The following is a 21,896-nucleotide window of genomic DNA, read 5'->3' as shown; positions in this document are numbered from 1 at the left end:
TTAACTGCTTGAGTGGCAAATTTTTAAATTTAATTAGAGTTTAGTTTATATGAGCAAACATTTTAAAATCTGTCAAGTTATTGCAAATAAAGATGTAACTTTTAGTTCATAGATGATTTACGGCAGACATTTGTTGAGTGCAGGTAAATATGCAATAAATGAAAATATTGCTGATAGGAATTTCAATATATTGGCAGAAAATTGAATTCGCAAAATATTATATTGGGTGAAAGGTGTGAACTTTTCTTAATTTATTTCAACAATTGATGGGTTTTTTGAGCTATGAAAATGGTTTCAAACAGTTCTGTGATTAATCGTCAATTCCTTGCAATTCGGCTTGCATATTCACATAATGCAAGTATTGGAACAACCGCTTTGCTAACATATTCGACACTACATTGGATCCACAGGTCAGGTTAGGTTAAACTGGTTCACTTGCAGTCACGCATAGATGGGTTCGGTTTATAGCGACATCAGATGGAGTTCATTGGTTACGCGTTTTGAAATAGAAATAGTTCACCCAAATGGTGCCTGGTAGGATAAATGGCTGCGAGGGGGAAGGGAGGGAAGGGGAAAAGAGAAGGGAAGTAACCAGAACTCAAAGTTTTTAAGAATACTAGAGTGTCCGTAGCTTAAGCCTAGTTTATGGCCCGAACACCTCAATCTGATTGCGGCGCCTGCAGCGGCTGTTTTTCTTATGATCGAGGTCCACCAGATAAGCACTTCGTACAACAAAATTTTCTTCATAATTGTGTTATAAAGCCAGAAAGTAACTTTAGGCGAGTAACTTAGGCGCCCCTACAACCATATAAGGCAACTGTTGCCTTCCTAGTTCTCTCCTCAATGATAAGCTTCCACGTTAGCCCTCTGTCAAGGATAAGTCCCAGGTACTTCACCCTATCAGGGAGCACCAATGGAGCGTCCGCTATTGAAGAGAGAAATACTTTAGGTATTTTATATTTCCTCGTAAATAAGACGAGCTCAGTCTTATAGTATTTATCGAGAGACCGCGATTTCGGTCCACTTCACATCTACATTCAGATAACCCTCCATCAGTTCCATCTGAGTATCTAAAAACTTTCCTCTGACAATAAGTGTCACGGCATTGGTGTAAGCAATTACCTTGCAGCTCTCGTCTCCAGCTTCTGTCGGTTTCTATTGGAGACATTTCCAATTTTTTGCGTAGATATCTTCCCATCCATCAAACCATGGTGCCTACGTGAAATTTAAGTGTGTTTTGAATAATAAATAATAATATAAATGAGCCCTGCTCCCTATAGTTCCTGCATTCCTCGCTGTCCGAGATTCCTTCTTATTATTATTCTTATTAGTATCCACTTCTTCTGGGCTATGTCCCGTCAGCATGTCTATCATAGACTACACTGAAGTGATCTGGAAGCTTATGCGACTTCGTTAATTCTAACTCTGTTAACTCGTTAATTCTATCTCAGCGCCTACTCCACTAGTCATTTTAAAATCGTCCGTGTAAAAGTTTGGTGTATTGCGTTTGAACCTAAAGCCCTTACGTCATCCTTCTGTTCTGATTGTAATCTTGAACCTATTTTCCCTTTTAAAAACCGAAGCCGTTTATTCTACATTGACTTTATTGTTCCGGTTTATTGAGTTTCGTGCATAGGTCCTGTATGAGAGTTCGTTTAAGGCTTTTAGTGTTTGAATCCATAGACAGCAAAAATGTTTTTGTGCTGCTTGTTCTAATTTTTCACTTTAGTCGTATTGGTCCTGAAGAGTGTATAGAATCTTCTCTTTTTGATTGATGTAACACGCAGGTGATTTCGCACAAAACTGTCAAAGAACTTTCTTTAAAGCACCCTTAATTTACGATGTGGTAGTAAATTTTAGACCCTCTTTTTTGTATACCTTTATTTTTTTGTTTGTTTAAAAAAGACTGTGTGCCAATCTGGTATTTCAACTATTTCACTTAGTTAAAACTCAACAAATACAGTCAGTTTAATAGAAACATGACCGGGGAAATTCAAATTTAGAGTTTCTTTATGAAAAAATTGAGGCGTACCCATTTCGCGTACCCTAAATGTCCAAAAATGTGCCAAGTACCTGTAGCAGAACATTTGAACAAGTCCAAAACGCTCATAAATAAGTGGGTGCAACAGTATCCGCAGTTAAAAACATTGACTACTTTATCGGACACAGCCCAAAACAAAAATAGCTAGTCAGCTTTTGTAGTTATGTTTTTTTTTTAATATCTTTGCATTTGTTTACAAACATCAAATTGAGATTGAACTTAAAGGGCTTGGGCGTTTTCGTAGTTGCGTAATTGACAAATGTTGGTTTGACGGATTGATAAGGAAACGAGAAGGGGCAATTCAAAGTGAGCAGCAACTTATTGCTTTAGTGAGGCTTCTTTAGGCGCTGAAAAACGCTGACCCTGTATTTTATTTTCGATGTGAAGTGTGTAATTAAGTCAATGGCGGATAAAGCGAGGCTGTAAGGAGGATGATCCATTAATTCGGTCTTTTTTTTTTGTTTTTTTTTTTAATCCATTTATTTATTGCATGAAAAGTACCAAGTGGACCAACCATTTCTGTTTAAGGAGAATGGATTGAGAGGATTTGCGTGCGATTGGAGTCCTTTATTGTGTGATGGTGCAAGCTTTTTTATTTCTTGAACTATTGTGGGAAATTTAATATAGTGCGCTTGTAATCAAGTGCTTTCGATTGGAATCTGTGGAGTATTTCGATATTAGAATTGGCTGCAGTGCCCCAGAGCTATATGTCGTAGGTCCATATCGGTTTTAATATCGCTGTGTAGAGTGAGAGCTGGCATTTGAGAGAAATATGAGAATTTCGATAAGAAAAACAGTGTAAATTTCGGAGTTTGATTCAGCGGAACACGGAAATTACATCCAGAAAACCGGTCGTAATGAAAAATGACCACTTTTCTGAAAAAACAGATGAACATTTATTTTGAGTTGTTTCTTCCGCCAACAACTTTGTTTCTGGCTCATATGCATAAATCCAAGATTCGTCAACTGTTATGATATCAAAGACGTGCTTTGAAATACCGTGGCTGTTTTTTCCAAGATTTATTAGCACTAATCGGCACGAGCTCTGTTTTGGGAAGATGTCAAATTATACGATATCAAAAAAAAAAACTAATCACCTTGGCGATCAATAATTTGTGCGAAATTGAATATATGTGTGTTCCATTAATGTCCAAGCCTGCTTCTATCTCGCTATATATCACATGACAGTCGACTGCTTCTGGCACAACAAACATTTTTGGATGGCCTTCCCGAAAATCATCGTGTAAGGATCGACGGCGTTCCAATCCTTGTCCAATCGTTGTATCAGCCTAATATATCACAGCGGCTAAGAGTGCTGCTTTAACGCCAAAAGTTGAATTAAGTTGATCAATGCACTCTTATGCCGATAATCCTTTTGGGCGAGATGAATTTTCCAACTCACTGAAAAAGGAACTAATGAAACTCGCTAGTGTAATCTTATGTTATGCTGACTTAAATTTTTGCAGTTCCATATTTTATAACTTTAATTTGTTATTTTAGTACAAGTCTGCATAAGTATTATTAATCATTTTCTTCTTTTCACACGTTCTCAACTTTCTCTATTTGTTTCCTCTTTGAAAATATCATGAATATTTTTGCAACCAATGAATATTTCTTTGCTATGCAAAAATTGCATACAAATTTGCTGTGGTTCTATACGGCATATACACATGATGGTGTATATAAGTATGTATGTGTGTATGTATGTACGTAAATTTATGTACACATGCAACTATAATAAGTATGTATGAGTACATTTGCACAGCATAAGAAAATATGATCCATGCAACCTGCACCGAGCTAAAATGTCGAGTGGCCAATAAAAAAAGCTGCTGACTTGTTGGCATTGTTGTTATTTTTTTGACCCGGAAAACCACAAATATTGCGCAAAGCTGGTGGCATTTGAAAATCTTGGCAAGACGTGAACAACAACATTAGCAATAAAAGCTATAAAATAAGAAGTAGGAATGGCGGAGAATCACACAAACAAGCGAGTAAAATACTTACATTCAATGCATGAATGTGTATGTATGCATGTGTATGTATGTATGTATGTACGTGTGAACATATGAATACAAATTTATAACTCACGCACTTGCCAGAGTTTAGGTTATCTTGATATTATTTTACAGATGTGGACATTTTTCTTCATGCACGCCAGCATATACAAGGTGGCGCAAAATTAGTCATATAATTTCGCTGTTGAATAACTTTCTGAATAAATACAAAAAGAAATGATTTTGAGGGATGGAAATATTTATTTTGAACTTGACGCGCTCCATTGCTTGCCTGCATATTTCAGCTATTTAGTTCACAGATGTCCAATATAATTGACGTATGACGTCATTTGCCAAAATTATAAATTTTCCGATAAGGTGATTCATTTTGCGCCACCTTGTATAAACATTCATACACATGTTTCTTATAGCATTCATACAATGCTGATGTAGATTTGGCGCAGCATCGATATTTTTCCTTCAATAAATTTTACGATTCTGTGGCAAGGCAAGTGCAATTCATACGGCTATGCTGCTACTACTCAATATGTTATACTTGCATTTAAAAAAAAAATGTGTTGTGCAGTTATTTTCTTCGTGAAATCTACTCGCCCATAGATTTGTAGTAAATAAGTCGACGCGCATAAAAAATCGGCTGATACCCATTTAAGTATTTCAATATATTTTGACATCTGCTTTTATTTATGTAAATTCTTGCGTACTGTACATATATGTGCATGTGTATATAAGTTTCATTTAAACTACTCAAGCGCTTACTGTGCGGTGCTGCAATGGGGATGCTAACCATAGAAGTCTTAACGTTTAACAGAATCGCGGAAAGCGTGGGAAATTCGTAATGTGACCGCCATGCGCGCAAAAATGGAATGATTTTGGGGTTCAAATCCCTTCGAAATTTTGATACCAGTCAAGGATGGTACTTTTCATCATGCTTCTTCTTCTTCTTAATTGGCGCGATAACCGCTTACGCGATTTTGGCCGAGTTTAACAAAGCGCGCCAGTCGTTTCTTTCTCGTGCTAACCGGCGCCAATTGGACACACCAAGTGAAGCCAAGTCCTTCTCCACCTGATCTTTCCAACGCAGAGGAGGCCTTCCTCCTCCTCCACTACCACCAGTTGGTACAGCATCGAATGCTTGCAGAGTCAAAACGTTTGTATCCATCCCGATAACATGACCCATCCACCGGTGCCGCTGGATTTTTATTCGCTGTACTATGTCTTCGTCGTCATAAAGCTCATACAGGTCATGGTTCCATCGCCTCGCCGCATCATGCCAACGTGCAAATGCCCAAAAATCTGCCGTTGAATCTTTCTTTCAAACACTCCGCAGATATTTTCTCTCAAACGAGCACCTCATCGGATGCCATTGTCTAAGCTTTTGCGCCAAACAATAGGATGACTGGCTTTTCGGAAAGATGCGTTTTCATACATTTTCAATGGTGTTGGCATCCGGAGACAGGGAAGGCTAGTCCATTACTGTGACGCCATTTTCTTGTTTTGTTGTTTCTCAATGTGTTTTTCTGAGAGCAGTGGTTTTGATGATGTGGGACGGTAGAATATGTTCGCCTCCTTCAGTCAACGTTCGATGGTGTTGATACTCACATCTATTCCCTGCTTAGCAAGCACTGATCGTGCTTGGCGTAGTCACAAAGAAAGGTCCCGCTTAAAAAGTTGGACGATCACTTTATCCTGCTTTTTTCATCGCTCGCTTCAAGCCGCGCTCGGAAAAGTCATCAACCTTTTTGCACACTTTATACCGCTGATTCACAACAAACTTTTTTTAAATTAGGAAAACTTTCATGCTTTAAAGTAATGGCTTAGAATTAGATTGCGAAGAAGTTAAGATAGAATTAAATCTTTGGTGCAAAATATTTTCCAATATGAAGATCGAGTAAAGGTAAAACCATTATTCAAACCACTGAACTGTATCGAAAATATAAATACTATACCAAAAGATATCAACTAATCTAGCAACTCTTCCCATAAAATCTTGTGAGAATGAAAGAAAAAGTGTGTTCGAGATAAAATTTCATTAATTTATACGATTAAAACTGACTGGTGCCTGATTTCTTGGAATTACCTTAAATAACTTTACGACTCTAACTAACCATTTGGCATTTTTTACTTAATTACAAAGAATGATGGCCATACACATTTTTAAATAAAGCAAATAAAAGTTTACAACCAAAACGCCTTTTTATCTTAACTTTTTCCTCTGCGACTTTAATCAAGTAAATTAAAAGTTTTTACTAGGATTTTTTTTGTAATCTCTTTACTTAGAATTTGATTAAATTATTGGCAGAAACAATTCGTTTTGAAGAAAATTGTTTTAAACACGAAATTTTAAGTAAATTTAGAAGAAAAATATTTGCGCTATATCAAAAGAAAGAGTGAGTAGTGCAGCACATCATTATATCGATAGAGGTTCAAGCTCCCACGATGGAATAAATTTTTGCAAAGTTTTCTGAAAACAAGCGACGAGTCGAAATTAAATTATAGTTTCTTTGTTTTTATTAGTAATTTTGTTTTTTAAAAGTTTAAGAACATTTTCTGCTAAACCTTCTCTGGAAAAAAATGCTGGTTACGCGTCTGCTGACCACGTGTGGGAAAACGCAGTCAACGTCGGCCGAAGCGCCACCCAGCAGTACAATCTCTTGCAAGCCTATTCCTTCTAAGCAATTCATGCAGTTATTCTGACTATGAACTAAATCGGGCTATAAATACAATTTTTTTCGAAATATGTATTTCAACTCTAGCGGCACTTAGTGAATCGAAATATACCTATACAACCTTGTGCACATACTTGGTTGGTTGGCTGAGCTGCTGTCTGGGTGACACGCCCCAGACTCAATTAGCACAAAAGGTGCTATTTTGGTACACCACTAGTAGAACCATTGCCGTTATTTAGTCGAACCATCTTGATTTGTCTATATATCTGCCTATGTCATCTATTTTCTTTCCTGCAATTTCTACCAAGTTGTTGATTGAGAATTTCCCCAGCATTCTATGTCGTAGAACAGTCAGACTTTGGCACTCACACAGATATTGGAAGACTGTCTCTCTAGAATCCTCTTGATTACAGGTTCTACATCTATCATTACGCGACCACCCCATCTTCCTTGCATGTTCTCTGACAGGCCACTGGCCGGTTATTCTAGACGTAATTATAAAGATGTCTGTTCTTGGCTTTCTTAACAACTCGTCAGTTCTGGACTTGTATTGTAATCTGGCTACGTTTCTTTCGCTACTTTGCAGGTATTGGTGTTGGCCCATCTGTCAACAGCCTGCTTCTGGAATAGTCCCTTTTGTAGACGCTTTGGTACCACTTTGTATGCTCTAGAGAAATCTTCCTATCTTTTCAACTCATAAGCTTTCTCATTCCCTTCTATGTTTCTATGGTCAGGTACCCAGATGAGAGTGATTTCTGTTGTGCGTGCTGAGACATTTACCTCTTCTTTACATTGTCTGACGATTTTTGAATTGGTTGTTGGTGACTTTATAGTGAAGTTGGCTGCTTGAATGTCTGAAAAATTACGTACTTCTGATAGTTGTTGTGGATGATTTCTGATTACCCTGTAAGCTTCACTTATACCGAGAAGCTCTGCTTGAAAGATACTATTCCAATTCCCAATCGAAAAGACTTAGAAGTTTTGGGGTCTTTCGGATATACACCCGCGCCGACGCTGCAATCCATCTTGGATTCATCGGTGTAAAAAGCGGTGGTATCTTGCTCCACTACTAAATTTAACTTCCATTCCTTTTACGTGGGAAACATTACGTTAAATACTAGTCTGAAGTCTAAGGGCAGAGGTGATGTAGTAGTCTGATGGATTGCCTTCGGCTATCAAGAATTGTGTTGCAGTAAAATTTTGCTTAACGATAAGACCCATAAAAGTGGGGTGAGGACTCCACCCTGTGGAGTACCTCTGCTCATAATTTGGGTGAACGTAGCAACTTCGCTTGATGCTAGAATAATTCTGCTTTGAAGCATACATCGAATCCAGTTTCTCCAGCAGTCATTGATTCCGAAAGTTGCTAGCGAATCCAATATGGTTTCGATTGATATATTGTTAAAGGCAGCTTCTATATCTAGGAAAGCCGTCATGGTGAATTGTTTCGGATGCAGGGGTTTTTTAATTTGCCCAATCAGCTCCTGCTTCCATTTCAAAAGTAGGGCGCATACTTACCAATGACAAAGGAAAGCCTTCCGGATGAATTTATTGAATAAATTTAAATTAAACAAATTATTGTGAGTGAGATAAATCTTTATATTGACCTATGCGACGCCATTTATAAAAGTAATAAATTTTCAATGAGGCGATTGATTTTGTGTCATCTTACTTATTTACATGTATAATTATTTTAATTTAATAGATAAACCTTAAATACCAAGATACGCCCATCCATTCCACTTCTCGAGCATTCATTTATACTGATTTCTGAGAAATATTTTCTTTGGAATAAATTTCTATAAGCGCTTTTCAACAATTAAATGTGCACTTAAAAGTCTCTATAAGCTGACTACCGCGGATTTGTTTTGCTTGTCTTTATTTTCATTCGCTCTAGTAATATAAAACTCCCAGGATTTGCTTTATGATTTTATTTATATACACAACATTTTTCGCTCCCATCTTTTCTATCATTTCTATTCTCTAATGCACATTACTGTTTTATATAAAAACAACTATGTACTTCAGAAATAAATTCCTTTTTATCTTTTTTGTTGCTTTTGATCCTTGCCATTAACTAGACAAATAAAGCAAATGTATGCAATGCACATATGAATATATGCTTGGCAAATACGAGTAATGCTATAAAAAATCGTTTTGTTTTTAACTGCTTTGCAATATGCACACAAATATAGGTATGTGTATGCGAATATACATGTGGTGCTTTGGCACCCTGTAGGGAAATCTAAATTTCTAAACGGTTAAGCAAGGATCAGAGAAAAAAGAATTTCGTCCTGTATTTTATCTAGCTGATGACAAATTTTCGTGTTTGTAGCATCTCAAAAGTTCACTAACAATGCACGAGTATCTGATTTCCAGCGAATCACATATATATACAAAATTTATTACCGAATATTGTTAAGATTTTGCGGTAAATACTTCGTGAAATTACAATAGTTGAAAATGTTGTTTTATGTATTGATAGATAGTTTTTATTAAAATACTAAAGTCGTACAACTTGGATGGCACTATTTATTAGTCTATCACTCCGAAAACGCAATCATATGAAACGAGCATTGCTATTCTTACTGATAATCAGACAGCAATCAAGGCTCTCAACTCTTTCCGGGTTATACTATATCAAAACTCGTGCTGGAATATGTTGATAACCTGATTATCTAAGACCAAAACAACCGAGTACGTACTCTAGGGGATCCAGGGCACATAGGAATTAATGTGAACGAATGGAGGAAAGTGGAGAGAAGATAATCTACCGGGCTTATCGCAATCACAATCTGTATGGACATACATAAATTAGAATAGTTTTACAATCATCACAGGAATTCTAACAGAGCATTGTATAAGTAAATTGAATTTTCAATTTCCTTACCTGTGAATAAACTCCAATGGTACTTACAGGTTCTGTATAGAGTACGATGAAACCGCCAAGCATGTGCCGACAACGTGCCCGGCACTGATGTATAAGAGGCACAAGGCCCTGGATAAACTTACCTATTTTACTAGAGGTGGAAATAAACCTCAATAAAATAAGACAAATACTAAGCTTGAGGAAGTTATGCTAAGAGAAATATTCTGAATTCATGAATACAGTACAATAAATCTTTCAAGTTGCAGTGCTAAATCTTCTTGTAATAATAATAACACTATTGTTTGTTAATACTATTTATATGAGTATAATGGGCCTTTCAATTTGTGGAACAACCTCAAGAAGCACACCACAAATAGGAGAACGAGCTCGGCCAAACACCCAGAAAGGGTGTACGCGCCAATTATATATATTAGGCCAGGTCGATTTCTGGAGAGGCAAAAAAATCGTCCATTGCTCTGTGAAAATCATATTCAAAATACAAATACAAATACAAAAAAACAAAAATTGGGGGACATCAGAATTCGTTTTAGAGGTATGGTTCCTTCGGCAAAGTTTCTTATTTTGATCCCTAGAATACGATTTTCACAGAGCAATGAGCGATTTTTAAATCGACCCACCCTAATATATATATATATAATGGGCCTTTTACGTAATAATCCTTTTCACGCAAATACTTAGTATGATTAATTTACTATTTTAGGTGGTAAGAAAATTTATAGGCCATTGAGTGTGAAATAAAAAAAGTTAGTGCCAGAGGTTCCCGTTTACTTGTGTACAATAAATCTGTAAATATCTAAAACTTGAACTTTCCCGAAACAAATTAATAATAGAGGTCGAGATGTAGATTCTCAATTATCAATACTTTTGAAGATAAATAACGCTGTATAGCAAAAAACAAAAAATAACAATATTAAAAGATGGCTTCTGGTGTAAAGGATCTGAAGAGACGTTTATCGTCGATTTTTGCTTATCTGATGTGCTTAGCAGTTCTATATAAAAGGCAATGGGGAATATTTTTGTGGGACACTTTACTCATCTAACTCTGCAATAAATTAACCTTTCAGGGCTTTTTTGTGAAAAAGGCAAAAAATACATTTTATATTTGTGGCGAGCGTCTTGATATTGGCCCACATATTTTCATATACGAAAGCTCAGACGTCAGATATACATAAGTCAAAATTTATTTAGTCAAAATGCTTACTCGATAACTCTGGCCCATTTTAACGGCATATTCATAATTCCACTTTGAAGAAGACTTCGCCGGCATTAGTAAAAAACTTGGTCAGCTTATTTTCACAGGCTTTTCTGAGGCCCGTTTTGGACCATCAAAAAATCGTTACGAATGCCCGAAATGTTGATAATTGTTTGGTCACAGGTTTGTAGTATGCCACTGTTGTAATAGAATACTGACAACAAGCTTTTGGAGTTTTTGACGCTTCGTAAAAGATGTGTGTCGGCTGTCGCCCGTTTGCCACCTTGCTACTTAGTTAACAAGACTGGTAACTTTTTTTGCTTTGGTAACTTAGTAACTTGGCGGTCGTAGCTGAAAGGGTTGGTGCGTGGCTACCATTTGGAAGTGTGTAGTTTCGAATCTCTGTGCTTGAAACACCAAAATGATAGAAACAGTTTTCTCTAATAGCGGTCGCCTCTCTTCATGCAATGGCAAACCTCCGAGCGTATTTCTCCCATTAAAGAAGCTCCTCATTAAATATATCTTTCGTTTGGACTCGGCTTAATACTGTAGGTGTGATCATTTGAGGGCAACATACCAGAAATAGGGTGTGAAGGTGTAACTTTAAAATCTATTTGGTAACTTTTGAGATATGAAATTTAATTTAGTTAGAGAGATCACAAAATATTTTTGAATACAAACACTATAATTAGCTTTCATTGTGATATTGTGATATATGTTATTAAAACCAAAAATTTAACTATTCATGGAAGATCTTATTTTTTGAAGATCCTGTAAATACCTTAAAACTAAAACCAAAATGTACAATGAAAAAAAGCAACCATTTTTCTAACTTTTTTAATTTTGGTTTACTTTTTTTGACATTTGTGAACGGAAATTGAAGGTGGAGATTAACTAATAGACCTCTTTTAATCGCTACTTCTTTACGAGCAACGCTATTTCTCTGCTCGGCTCACTTGACGAAAAATTTGCAAGTAAAATCAACAACAAATTTATCGAGCACGATGCGCCGCTAACGAGTAGATATTTTTATTTATACCAGTCGCTTCATCTTTTCGCCACTGCCTAAAGCTTAAAGCGAACAAAGAAAGATGCCTAATACAGATCCGAGTGTATTTCTGTCATGAAAACGCTCCTCATAAAAATATCTGCCGCTCGGAGTCGGCTTAAAACGGTAGGTCCCTCCATTTGTGGAGCAACGTCAAGACGCACACCACAAATAGGAGGAGGAGCTCTGCCAAACACCCAAAAAAGGGGTACGCGCTAATTGTATATATACCTATATGTAATACAGGTCTGCAAACATTTTATACCAAGGTACGAAGAAATGGGAATTTAGTCAATCAAAAAAAATTTTATGAGTGAAGAAATAAATAAATAAATAAAAAGAAATTGTCTAATTTTTTGGCTATACAACAGATTTAGGCGGTAACATCAAGAAAAAAGGCTATGTTTTTTTGGGTCGCCCATAATGTATTGTATGTATGCAAATACATAAATTGTTATATTTGATTAAATTAAATCAATAAAATTGGTTTCGAACCATTTGGTAACTTTTTTGGAATTTTTTAAGATTTTTTTAGAATTTTTTCGAGACGTATGGCACACGTGGCCTCACCGTCTTGTTGCAAAACAAAACCTTTCCTATTTGCCAGTTCTAGTCACCTCTGTTTGATCTGATTAGTTGTGCACAGGAGTGGCCTTTTGCGAGAACCTCATGGTAGATGATTTCTTTCGAATCACACCAAATACTCAACAAACTAACTTTGTCATTACTCAGAGCTTGGCGATAATTTTTTCCTTCTCAACTTGATTTGACGACGATTTTGTTCGATTATCTCTTCATTTAAGACGAATTCGTCGTAATCATTTAACATCTGCTTTAAATGTGAGTCAACTTCACTACATTTCAGGATAGAATTATTCGAAAACTTCTTCTCGAGCGAGTTGCCTAGGGCAAACGATTCTAAGCAGTTTTCTGGTTCGTTCAGCGAATGGAATAAGTGCTCACATCCCGGCTTGAATCTGCGATTTCCATGATTTTATCAACATTTTTCACGATTGCCTTACCATGAAATGCCTCCCTTGGCATCCTTTTTAATCATAGGAATAGTTTTAACCACGCTTTGCTGTTGCATTCGATACTGTATTGAAATTCCTTAAACAACACAGGTGTTGCTCCCACTTTTCACTTTGATCTTAGCTGTACCGGAGACAATCAAATTTTCTCTTTTTACCTCTACTTTTGAATGCTGCAACACGCTTTTGGCGGCATCAAGTGCAAAGCTGGTAGAGAACTTTAAATTGCCTCTCAGTTTGATCCTGTGCAATGCATGTCTACGTGAGTTACGGCTCGCTAAAAACATCTAGAGGAAAAAGGGGAGAATTTTTTACTTTACTAAAACTAATTTACATATGCCATGCCCGGCCTACTTATTTGTAGCATTAGAGCTTAGAGGGTATAATAGTAGTACTCAGTAATCAGGGCAACTAGTCTGGTAAAGCTGCTTAATAGCGGATTAGCTAAACAGTTCTCAAATGCACTGGGTAACCACTGCAAACCTAATTTTTTTTTCAAATAGTAGATAACAGTTAAGTAAAGCACTAATAAATTCTCTAGATTTCACACCTAAAAGTTTCACCAAAAAACCTAAAATATAATCTAGCACAGCATTGCCACTAGAGTTTTATTGAAGGGGTACCGGGATAACTGCTAATTATTAGCTAGAAATTCCAAATTTTTCTTTCGATCACATTTTTCCTTCAGGTTGATTGAATTTTCCATATTTCTACAATATTTTACCCATATACTAATATAATATAAATATTTTGCTACGAAATTTTTGTAATGCTTATGCCGGAAAAAACATGCAATAAAACAATGCCATTAGGACACGTACACATAAATAAGTAGGGTGTACCATTGAGTGGGGGTTCAACAGTTAAGGTAATGTTATTCCGTTTACCACACTCGCTGCTTTTGTTTTTTTTTTTTGTTTTTTACTGATAACAATGCTTGTTTGACAATAGTGAATGTTCAAAAATAACTTACATAACTACATATAAATGCAAATAATTGTGGTTTTGTGGTGGCAAATGCGAGTTGTTATGGAACATTTATATGTTGTTCTAAAAGGGGGAATAAAATGTTTACAAATGTCCCTTAAACTGTGCTACAAATTATTTTTTTGGTTTATAACATTTGTTCTATTTGTATGTATGTGTATGTACATAAAGCAATACGCAAAAGTGGTTACATGGATTTACACAGTGTTTGGCGGAATATGACTAGTTTTTTCAAATGTGTAATTTGTTATGTTTTTAATTTTTTTTATTCAAACGAGTTCATTCTACTATAAAAACTATATAAACTGTGCGCAAATTAAAAAGAAATTAACAGATTTTCATTCAAATTTCAAAAGTTTTACTCCGAGTTTTTAGAAGATCTGCAAGAACGCAGTTATATAACCCATTAATTTTGGTATAATAAAGTGCAAGTTTTAAGTCGCTCAAAAATCTTGTTGACTTGTGATATTTTTTTTCCTGGCGGTCCCGCGCATTTTCGCCATACAGGGAAAGCTTGACATTTCTTTTATACGGAAGGAAATATCCAACACTGTCAGCAAAAAAAATAAAAAAAAAAATTGTCAAAAAAATCAAAGCGATTTTTAGATACTTCAAACTCGCGTTTTATTATATTAAAATTTAATGGGTTATAAAACTGCGTGCTCGAAAATCTTCTAAAAGTTTTTGGAAAGCTTTTAGTATCTGATAAAAATTTTAAATTTCAAATGTGTAAGAATGAATTGTAATCAAAAAATTTCAAATTTTAATAAAAAAAATTTATATTGCTTTTTTTAGTTTGCACGAAGTTTGAAGATTGTGTTGTTGGAGTTATTGTACAAAAATGAACTACGTTTTCATAAAGAAATTATTAAAATTAAAGGCAAAACAAAAATTTTCATTGAAACACTGTTTATACTAGTTATTTCAAAATAAAGGGTCTATCAAAAGATGCGCCAAGTTTTTGTTTTAAAATAGAAGTGTAAAAATTTAAACTCTTTCCGGTTTCCTAACTGTTATATGTGAAAAATGATACAATTTAAATGCCAACAATGACGACGTCTAATTCACAAGTGTGAAAATTGATTGATGTAGAACGCCATTTGCAAAAATTATAAATTTTCCGATAAAGTGATTAATTTTGCGCCACATTGTGATATATGCCTCAACTTCGTTGTTCCTGTGGTTTTCTAAAAACGTAAAAAAAATCTTGAACTTTCCTCATTTGAAGTAAAGTATACGCAATGACGTCCCTTTTATGTTCTTCCTTTTGAAACGTTAAGGTCCTTCAAAACCCTAAATTGATAAGAAAAAAGTGAGTATGCAGTATCGCTATATAAAATCCATAGTTCAAGAATATGCGCAGATACAATTTTTCCTGACTAGAAAAAAGTTGGTTTTTGTCGCACGGGAGTTATAACAGCTATTTTGTCGTCGTTCACTGCAAATTTCATCGACTTTACTTAGTTTTTACTTGGTATGTTATATCTGCCAGTATCTACTGGAGTCTGCCTTATACTGTATGTGATTGGTGTCAATTTGAATAGCCGTACCAATAGCCGTTTTTGTCCAAAAATAGATATACACACATTTGGACACAGTGAAATTTATTCCCTCAGAAAATTGCCGGAAATTGGTTAATAATACAAGATATTTTATATTTATTCCGATTTATTATATCGGCTTCAAAGTAGGTCCTTTCCGCAAAAATTGATAATGCTATGGAAATACTATATTTTTAAAATATATTTTACGGAATCGAGTTCTCAGTGCATATTATTTTGTAGTTTCTCTACCGACGAAAAATAGGCCCATCGGGGCTATAATTTTAGTTTGGGGAAGAGAAAAAACCCTTCAAAGTCATATCGGATAAATTAGAAGGTTTTTGATGATATTTGTTTGGCTCTTGTCCAGAAATTCGTTCTCCGTGAGAGCCTTGTGAGACATTGCTGTTCGTCTGCGTAGCTAAGCGTGTGATAACTCGCCTGAAATTTGTGGAGATAAGCTTCCCCTAAACTGAATAAATTTCAAATATTAAAAACAAAGGAAATTATCTGTTATCCATATAAAGGAAAGTAACTCGAAAAAAAAACATATTATTTAAAGTTTCACACTTTTTACACGATTTATAAAAATTCAAAAAATTTTTAATAAAAATTAAAATTAGTTTGCAGTTTTATGGCCCGTTTAACGTGAAATGCCTCAAAAACTGCGTTGTACGACGTTCAAGGAAATAATAATTATCAAAATCCAAATAGAACTTTGAGCCACTTCAAACTTGAAATTTATTATACTAGAAGTAAGTAGACCATAAAACTATATACCCATTGCTTGAAACAGTTTTAAATTTGGATAGAAATTTGTTGAACTTTTCCAGACTTTATACAAATTTGTTAATTTTTTATATTTAAAAATAAATATGGTAAATATTTTTAATAAATTTTAATAAATTTTTTATATATAAAAATATTAAATATTTTTTTTGTTATAGAATGAGTCACATACAAAAAGAAGTATGCTTCTTCTTGTGGCCCTCAATTCCTCTTGGGGTATAGGGCATTAAAAGGCCTGTACATCCTATATATCTCTATACCTCCTTAAGAGAGTAAATATTACTCCCTGCTTCCTTGAAGTGCTTGTGAACGTAGTTCGGGGACACCCTGGGCATGCGTCTATAAATTGACGGGTGACCGGAAAAGTCGTTCTAGATACTTAAGAATATTATTATTAAGGTAATTTCTGATTAATTTGGTTTTGGCCCAAAGCTTAAGGGTTCTTGAGATATTCGATTTTAAAAATTATTAAAACAATTTTGTTTGCTTGTACGTTATGTTCTGTGGTTAGTCAAAGGCAGTTAGCAGTTAGTTAATACAATAATTTTATTTATTTATTTATTTGAAAGAGTAGCAACTAATTTATATTTATTACAATAATATTTGAAACAAGCCTAGACAGTTAAAAATGACTGCTTCATTAAATTTTTAATTTACTATTTCTCACTAAGTGTTTCTTATTTCACATCATGCAAACTATGCTGCAAATTATTTTAAAAACTAGTATTTTTTCGCTATCCACAATGTTATAATACTTAAATTAAAGAGGTAACCCGTACGCGGCTTGCGCGCTCAATTAGTAGAGGGTAAAATTTCTTTAGAAGCAAAAAATTTAAAGTGACTTCAACCAGAAATTTAACAACCTAATATTTCCTTTTTATTATTTTTATCTCTTCTTTCTTTAATCAATCCCAAGTAATGCCGAGTTCAGCGATTTCTAACATCACCACAATGTACCAAATTAAATTCTTTTGAAATCTAAAAATAACCCACATAATTTGGTACTGTAAATAGTAGAACCCGACTCATCAATTACTAATAACGCAATCAAAAATAACTAAAAGTAGAAATTCAACAATAAATTCATTTTCTGACTCATCACTTAAATTCCAACCAACTGATGTTAACAGAAATATTCGATGCTACACATTTTATTTCCACTCAGAATGTTTTTGTTGTTTTCTATTTACCTCTGTTTTCGCAATTTTCTGCAAATGTGAATGCACTCGACTTGAGAATTCATGTGGCATGCCCCAAAGTAGGTGACTGCACCAATTTTCTACATTGTTGCATACATAGTTTTGTACTTTCTTACCATTCACCACTTGTCATTTACCATTTCTTCTTCTCTTTTGCCTCGCAAGCCAAAAATACTTACTTTGTTGTCGAATACAGACTTTCAAACATTCTACTCTTGTTCTTCACCATACATATGAACACTCATACATACACACCTTTGTACCTTTTGTATTCACATTCCTTTCCCTCTTCCATAGGTCTGGTGGTCACCCTGTCCCAGTCGTGAATGCCCCGAGGAGCCCGAGCTCGACTTGGCTGTGAGTCAATGTATGGACTATTGCTTATTGCAAGAGCAAAAACAACCACATTTGCCGTCTAAGCCATCGTTATATGGTCCATCGCCCGATTACTATTCGACAACGCAACACGCGCCCTCAACAACTAAGCTAAGTACAACAACAATGAGCACAATTTCAACGACCGCGACAATGGCAGCAGCAACGACAGTCGCTATTGAGTCACCAACACCAATATCAACAGCCACAACAACAACAATACCCATAGCAACGTGGGATCCATCAGTTTCCACAACGCCTCCGTCATCGCCTTCGCCGCCGCCTCCACCCTTGGTGGCATCTACAGTGCGTAGCACGACAACTACAACCACCGAGACAGCGGCGGCGGCAGCGGCAGCCGCTCGTGCCGAGACAGCAGCAGCTGCGGCGGCCGCATTTACAACACCCAGCTCAGTGTACCGTTTCCAAGATGTACTTAATATGTCATCGACAATGTTCCCGCCGATGGTGACGTCTTCTTCGGCCTTGTCAGAGCTGGAGCAGGGATGGAATTGTAAGTGACAGTTGCAAGCTATGCTGGTTGCTCCGGGCATGAATGTTTGTATGTACAAGCACATATGTACCATAGGTGAATGTACAAGTATTTGAGTGTTTGCGCTTGTGTTGCCATGACTGCCAAGTTTACTTTATGACCTGCTTGCCTTTCGCTTTGTTTGTCTGTCGGTTTTTCAGTATGTCTCTTTGCTTGTTTGTTCAACTATTTGGCGTCTAAATGTGTGTACTTATATGTGTAAATATATGTGTATATGCGTACGTACATAAACAAGTGCATGGGGATGTCTGGAGTACTATACACTGGAGCACTGCAAAATACATGTGCGCCTACTCTATCAGCTCTGTCTTATGTGGGCGTACGCCTGCATGTGTGGCTGCCTTACTTGATGTTGGTTTGTTTGTATTTGAAAGTATGAAATGAATAAATGAATGCATAAACGCTTGTAAAATGGACAATTGATGTAGTCTAGTGCATTTCTAAAGTGTGAAATGTCTAATGTGTGAGGAGTACAAGTGCGTACGGGTGCAAGTGCAAGTGTGGGTGTGAGCGTGTGCGTGAAAAGTGACAAAGTATGAATGCATAAACACAACAAAATAGGAATATAAACCAGGCGTGAAAATAACAAACTCTATGCATTTCAAATTTCATACTTCAATTTACAATCTGCGGGTGGATCAAGAAATGGTTTCTATATGAAAAATATTTAGGATTTTAGGAAATTTGCTTAGAAGACCAATATGAATATAGGGGTAAAGGAAATACTGAGTGGAGTTTATTTTCAAATTAGCTGTTAACACTTTTTTGATCACCAATGGGCTAATACCTCACTGATATCTTAATAGATATTGGTACATAAACACTTTTTGATTGGAAGAATTATTAAAATTTTTTAATACCAACAGTAGATTGTAACGTAAGGCACCCGATTGTCCACTGGCATCGAGAACAGAGTGTGTTGCTCCGACAACTGGTTTAATATCTGACAGTGGCCAGTGATTTCTTCGATTCCTCAGACTCCGTTTAGCTTGAGCCTGTACGCCGCCTTCATCGCCGCCACTTGCAAGTTCATTATGGCATTAAGGGTATCGCCAGATGTCGTACTAATATCAACTGTGATACCCAAACACACACTTCTCTATAGTTTGGTTAGGGGGAGCAGCCTTCCACCATTTTAACCTTCCACTAGACTACAGAGGCGTATGTAATAATGGGTCTAATCAGGGTGATGCACAACCAGTGTACTATCGCCGGTCTTAGACCTCATAACTTGCCAAAGGTTCTCTTACACTACCAGAAGGCTTTTAGTGTTCGAGACTCCTTCTGCTCGTCTTCCAGTTCATTTTACTATCTAGTATCACCCCTAAGTATTTGACCGCAGAAGACACTTGCAGTGTTACCTCTTTCAAAGTGGATAGTAAAGGACCTTCCATATTGTGTTTGCTGGCGAAAAGTAGCAAGGTATTTGTTATAAGATTCGCCGAAAGACCATGCCATTCGCACACTTCGTTTAGAGCTACTTGAATTTTATTGCATATAGCTTCTAGTGACCATCCGGAGATTAGTACCCACACATCCTCCGCATAAGCTTGAATGCGTTCAATTTCCTGCAGCTTTTTACGAAGAGAGTCCATAACAGAGCACCAAAGTAGAGGAGAGAGTACACTGCCTTGTGGGCAGCCCTTCTTAACCTCAACCTTGACTCCTTCATCGTTTCCTCTAACTGTGATACCAACTATTGGAAAAAGTATAAATATTTTTATCAGAAATTTTTCTAGCTCAGCCCCACACTATCCTTCAGTGGAGTATTTCGTACAACTTAGTTTATATATTAGGTCTGTTCATGAAGAAAATAATTTGTAACAGTCATCGTTGCAGTTTCCAAAATACAAATCGAAAGCATTGAAGGTATCTGTCCAGCCGATCGAAAATGTGTTTCGCCAAAAGATATGATTTTGGCTTCCTTTCAATTATGGGTAAATATTGGGTTACACATCATTGACTTTGGAAATAAGTTTGCAATTTATCCCTAAATTTTTTAATAGTAAAGCGAAATATGGCATTAATTCTTTGTCGAGATTTCCAGCTGAAAGGAGTAACCAATGTCAAAATAATATATGATGAAAAAAGGGAATCACTTATTAGACTGACAAAATTTTCTATTTTTACTTAGGTTTTTTGCTTACAAGGAAATTTTTTTCTTCCTATTCTTATTTATATTATCTTTTAGTATTAATCACTAAGTATTACTTTTTGTTTGCAAATCTTCTCTGTTTTGGCACTATTTTTTCCTTCCCGCACACAACTCATCTAGAACTGCATCACCGTATCATCGCTTCCTTTCTCGTGAACTTGTTTTCTATAATTCTTGAGAAGTACCGATACGGCTTGAAACTGTAGGTCCCTCCATTTGTGGAACAACATCAAGGCGCACACCACAAATACGAGGAGGAGCTCGGCCAAACACCCAAAGCGAGTGTTCGCGCCAATTATATATATATATGTATATATATATAAGTTTCTGAAAGCATAAAAAAAATATTTTACATCCGTAAAAATCTTGAGAGCAAGATCTACCTGTGCATACGAAGAGAATCCAAAGTTTCTTTTTCTTTAAATTTATTTTTGCATATTTTTTGATCCAACCATCCTTCAAGTGCAAAAGCAAACAATTGCTAGTTGTTCATCTAATTGTTATTGTTGTGTTCCACTCTTATTTCTGTTGCTATACAAAATTTCTGACTGACTATATTTGTGCATTTGTCATTCTTATTTGTGTGGCTGCCATTCTTATTGTCATTTTAGTATTCAACACAAAAGTCAAACATTTCAATGTACGAGAATGCCTTGCATGTATGTATGTATGTGTGTACAAATACTGGAATGTCGTATGCAGAGGCAGAGCACACACGTCATTATAGTACGTGCCCTTTGTGCATTGCATACATTTGTGCGCCTTTTAACAAGCTTAGCTATTGCACACTATTCATTGTATTTACTTTATGCTATTGTGTTTATTTGTGTCTCTTTTCTTTCTTTCTTGTTTCTTTTCTCTCCTACACATGTTCCTCTGCTATTATTGTCCCCAACAACCATAACCACAACTACAATCAGTGGAAGCAGGCGAACAGGGTAACGATAGTTTTTTCAACCCCAAAAGTTGGGTTCATTCCGATAGTAGTGATGCTGCCTATTTTATGCTTCAAATGCATCCAGATTTGGCTGACCCCATTGAGCAATTGGGCATGGAAATCGAACCGGATGACAATGAGACAGTGACCGATTTCAAGCAACGCTTCGGCGAGAAACGTCTATGGGAGATGCAAATCAATGTCACCGATTTGGATGAATTGGATCTACGTTGCGGTGGTTTGGTGCGTCGCTCCAACATGTCACAACTCACAAATGAGACAGTCAGCTGCATGGTGCAACGTTGCATATTCACTTTGAATGCACCGGAGATTTGTCCGCCGGATTACAAAGAATCAGATGATCGAGTATTCTGGATTTACTTTTTGTTGAGGTAAGTGTGGATGCGTGTGCGCGTTTAGTGGGGGCGTGTGGGAGTTATCTCACTTAATATGAGATTGAAGAAATAAATGATT

The 21,896-nt window shown here is 36.1% G+C and overlaps 1 protein-coding gene across 2 annotated transcripts in view; it reads left to right on the top strand.

Moving 5' to 3' along the window:
- The window catches only part of LOC128863153 (uncharacterized), a 120,179-nt gene that overhangs the window by 48,437 nt on the left and 49,846 nt on the right, over positions 1-21,896 (top strand). For both annotated transcript variants that reach the window (XM_054102128.1, XM_054102127.1), the window contains exons 4-5: positions 17,700-18,291; positions 21,406-21,814. In XM_054102128.1, coding sequence (XP_053958103.1) covers positions 17,700-18,291; positions 21,406-21,814 — 1,001 coding nt within the window. The remainder of the gene's footprint in view (positions 1-17,699; positions 18,292-21,405; positions 21,815-21,896) is intronic.

Source organism: Anastrepha ludens, chromosome 5 (genome assembly GCF_028408465.1).
Source record: "Anastrepha ludens isolate Willacy chromosome 5, idAnaLude1.1, whole genome shotgun sequence".
NCBI classification, from domain to species: Eukaryota; Metazoa; Arthropoda; class Insecta; order Diptera; family Tephritidae; genus Anastrepha; species Anastrepha ludens.
This window is presented reverse-complemented; position numbering and strand designations above follow the sequence as displayed.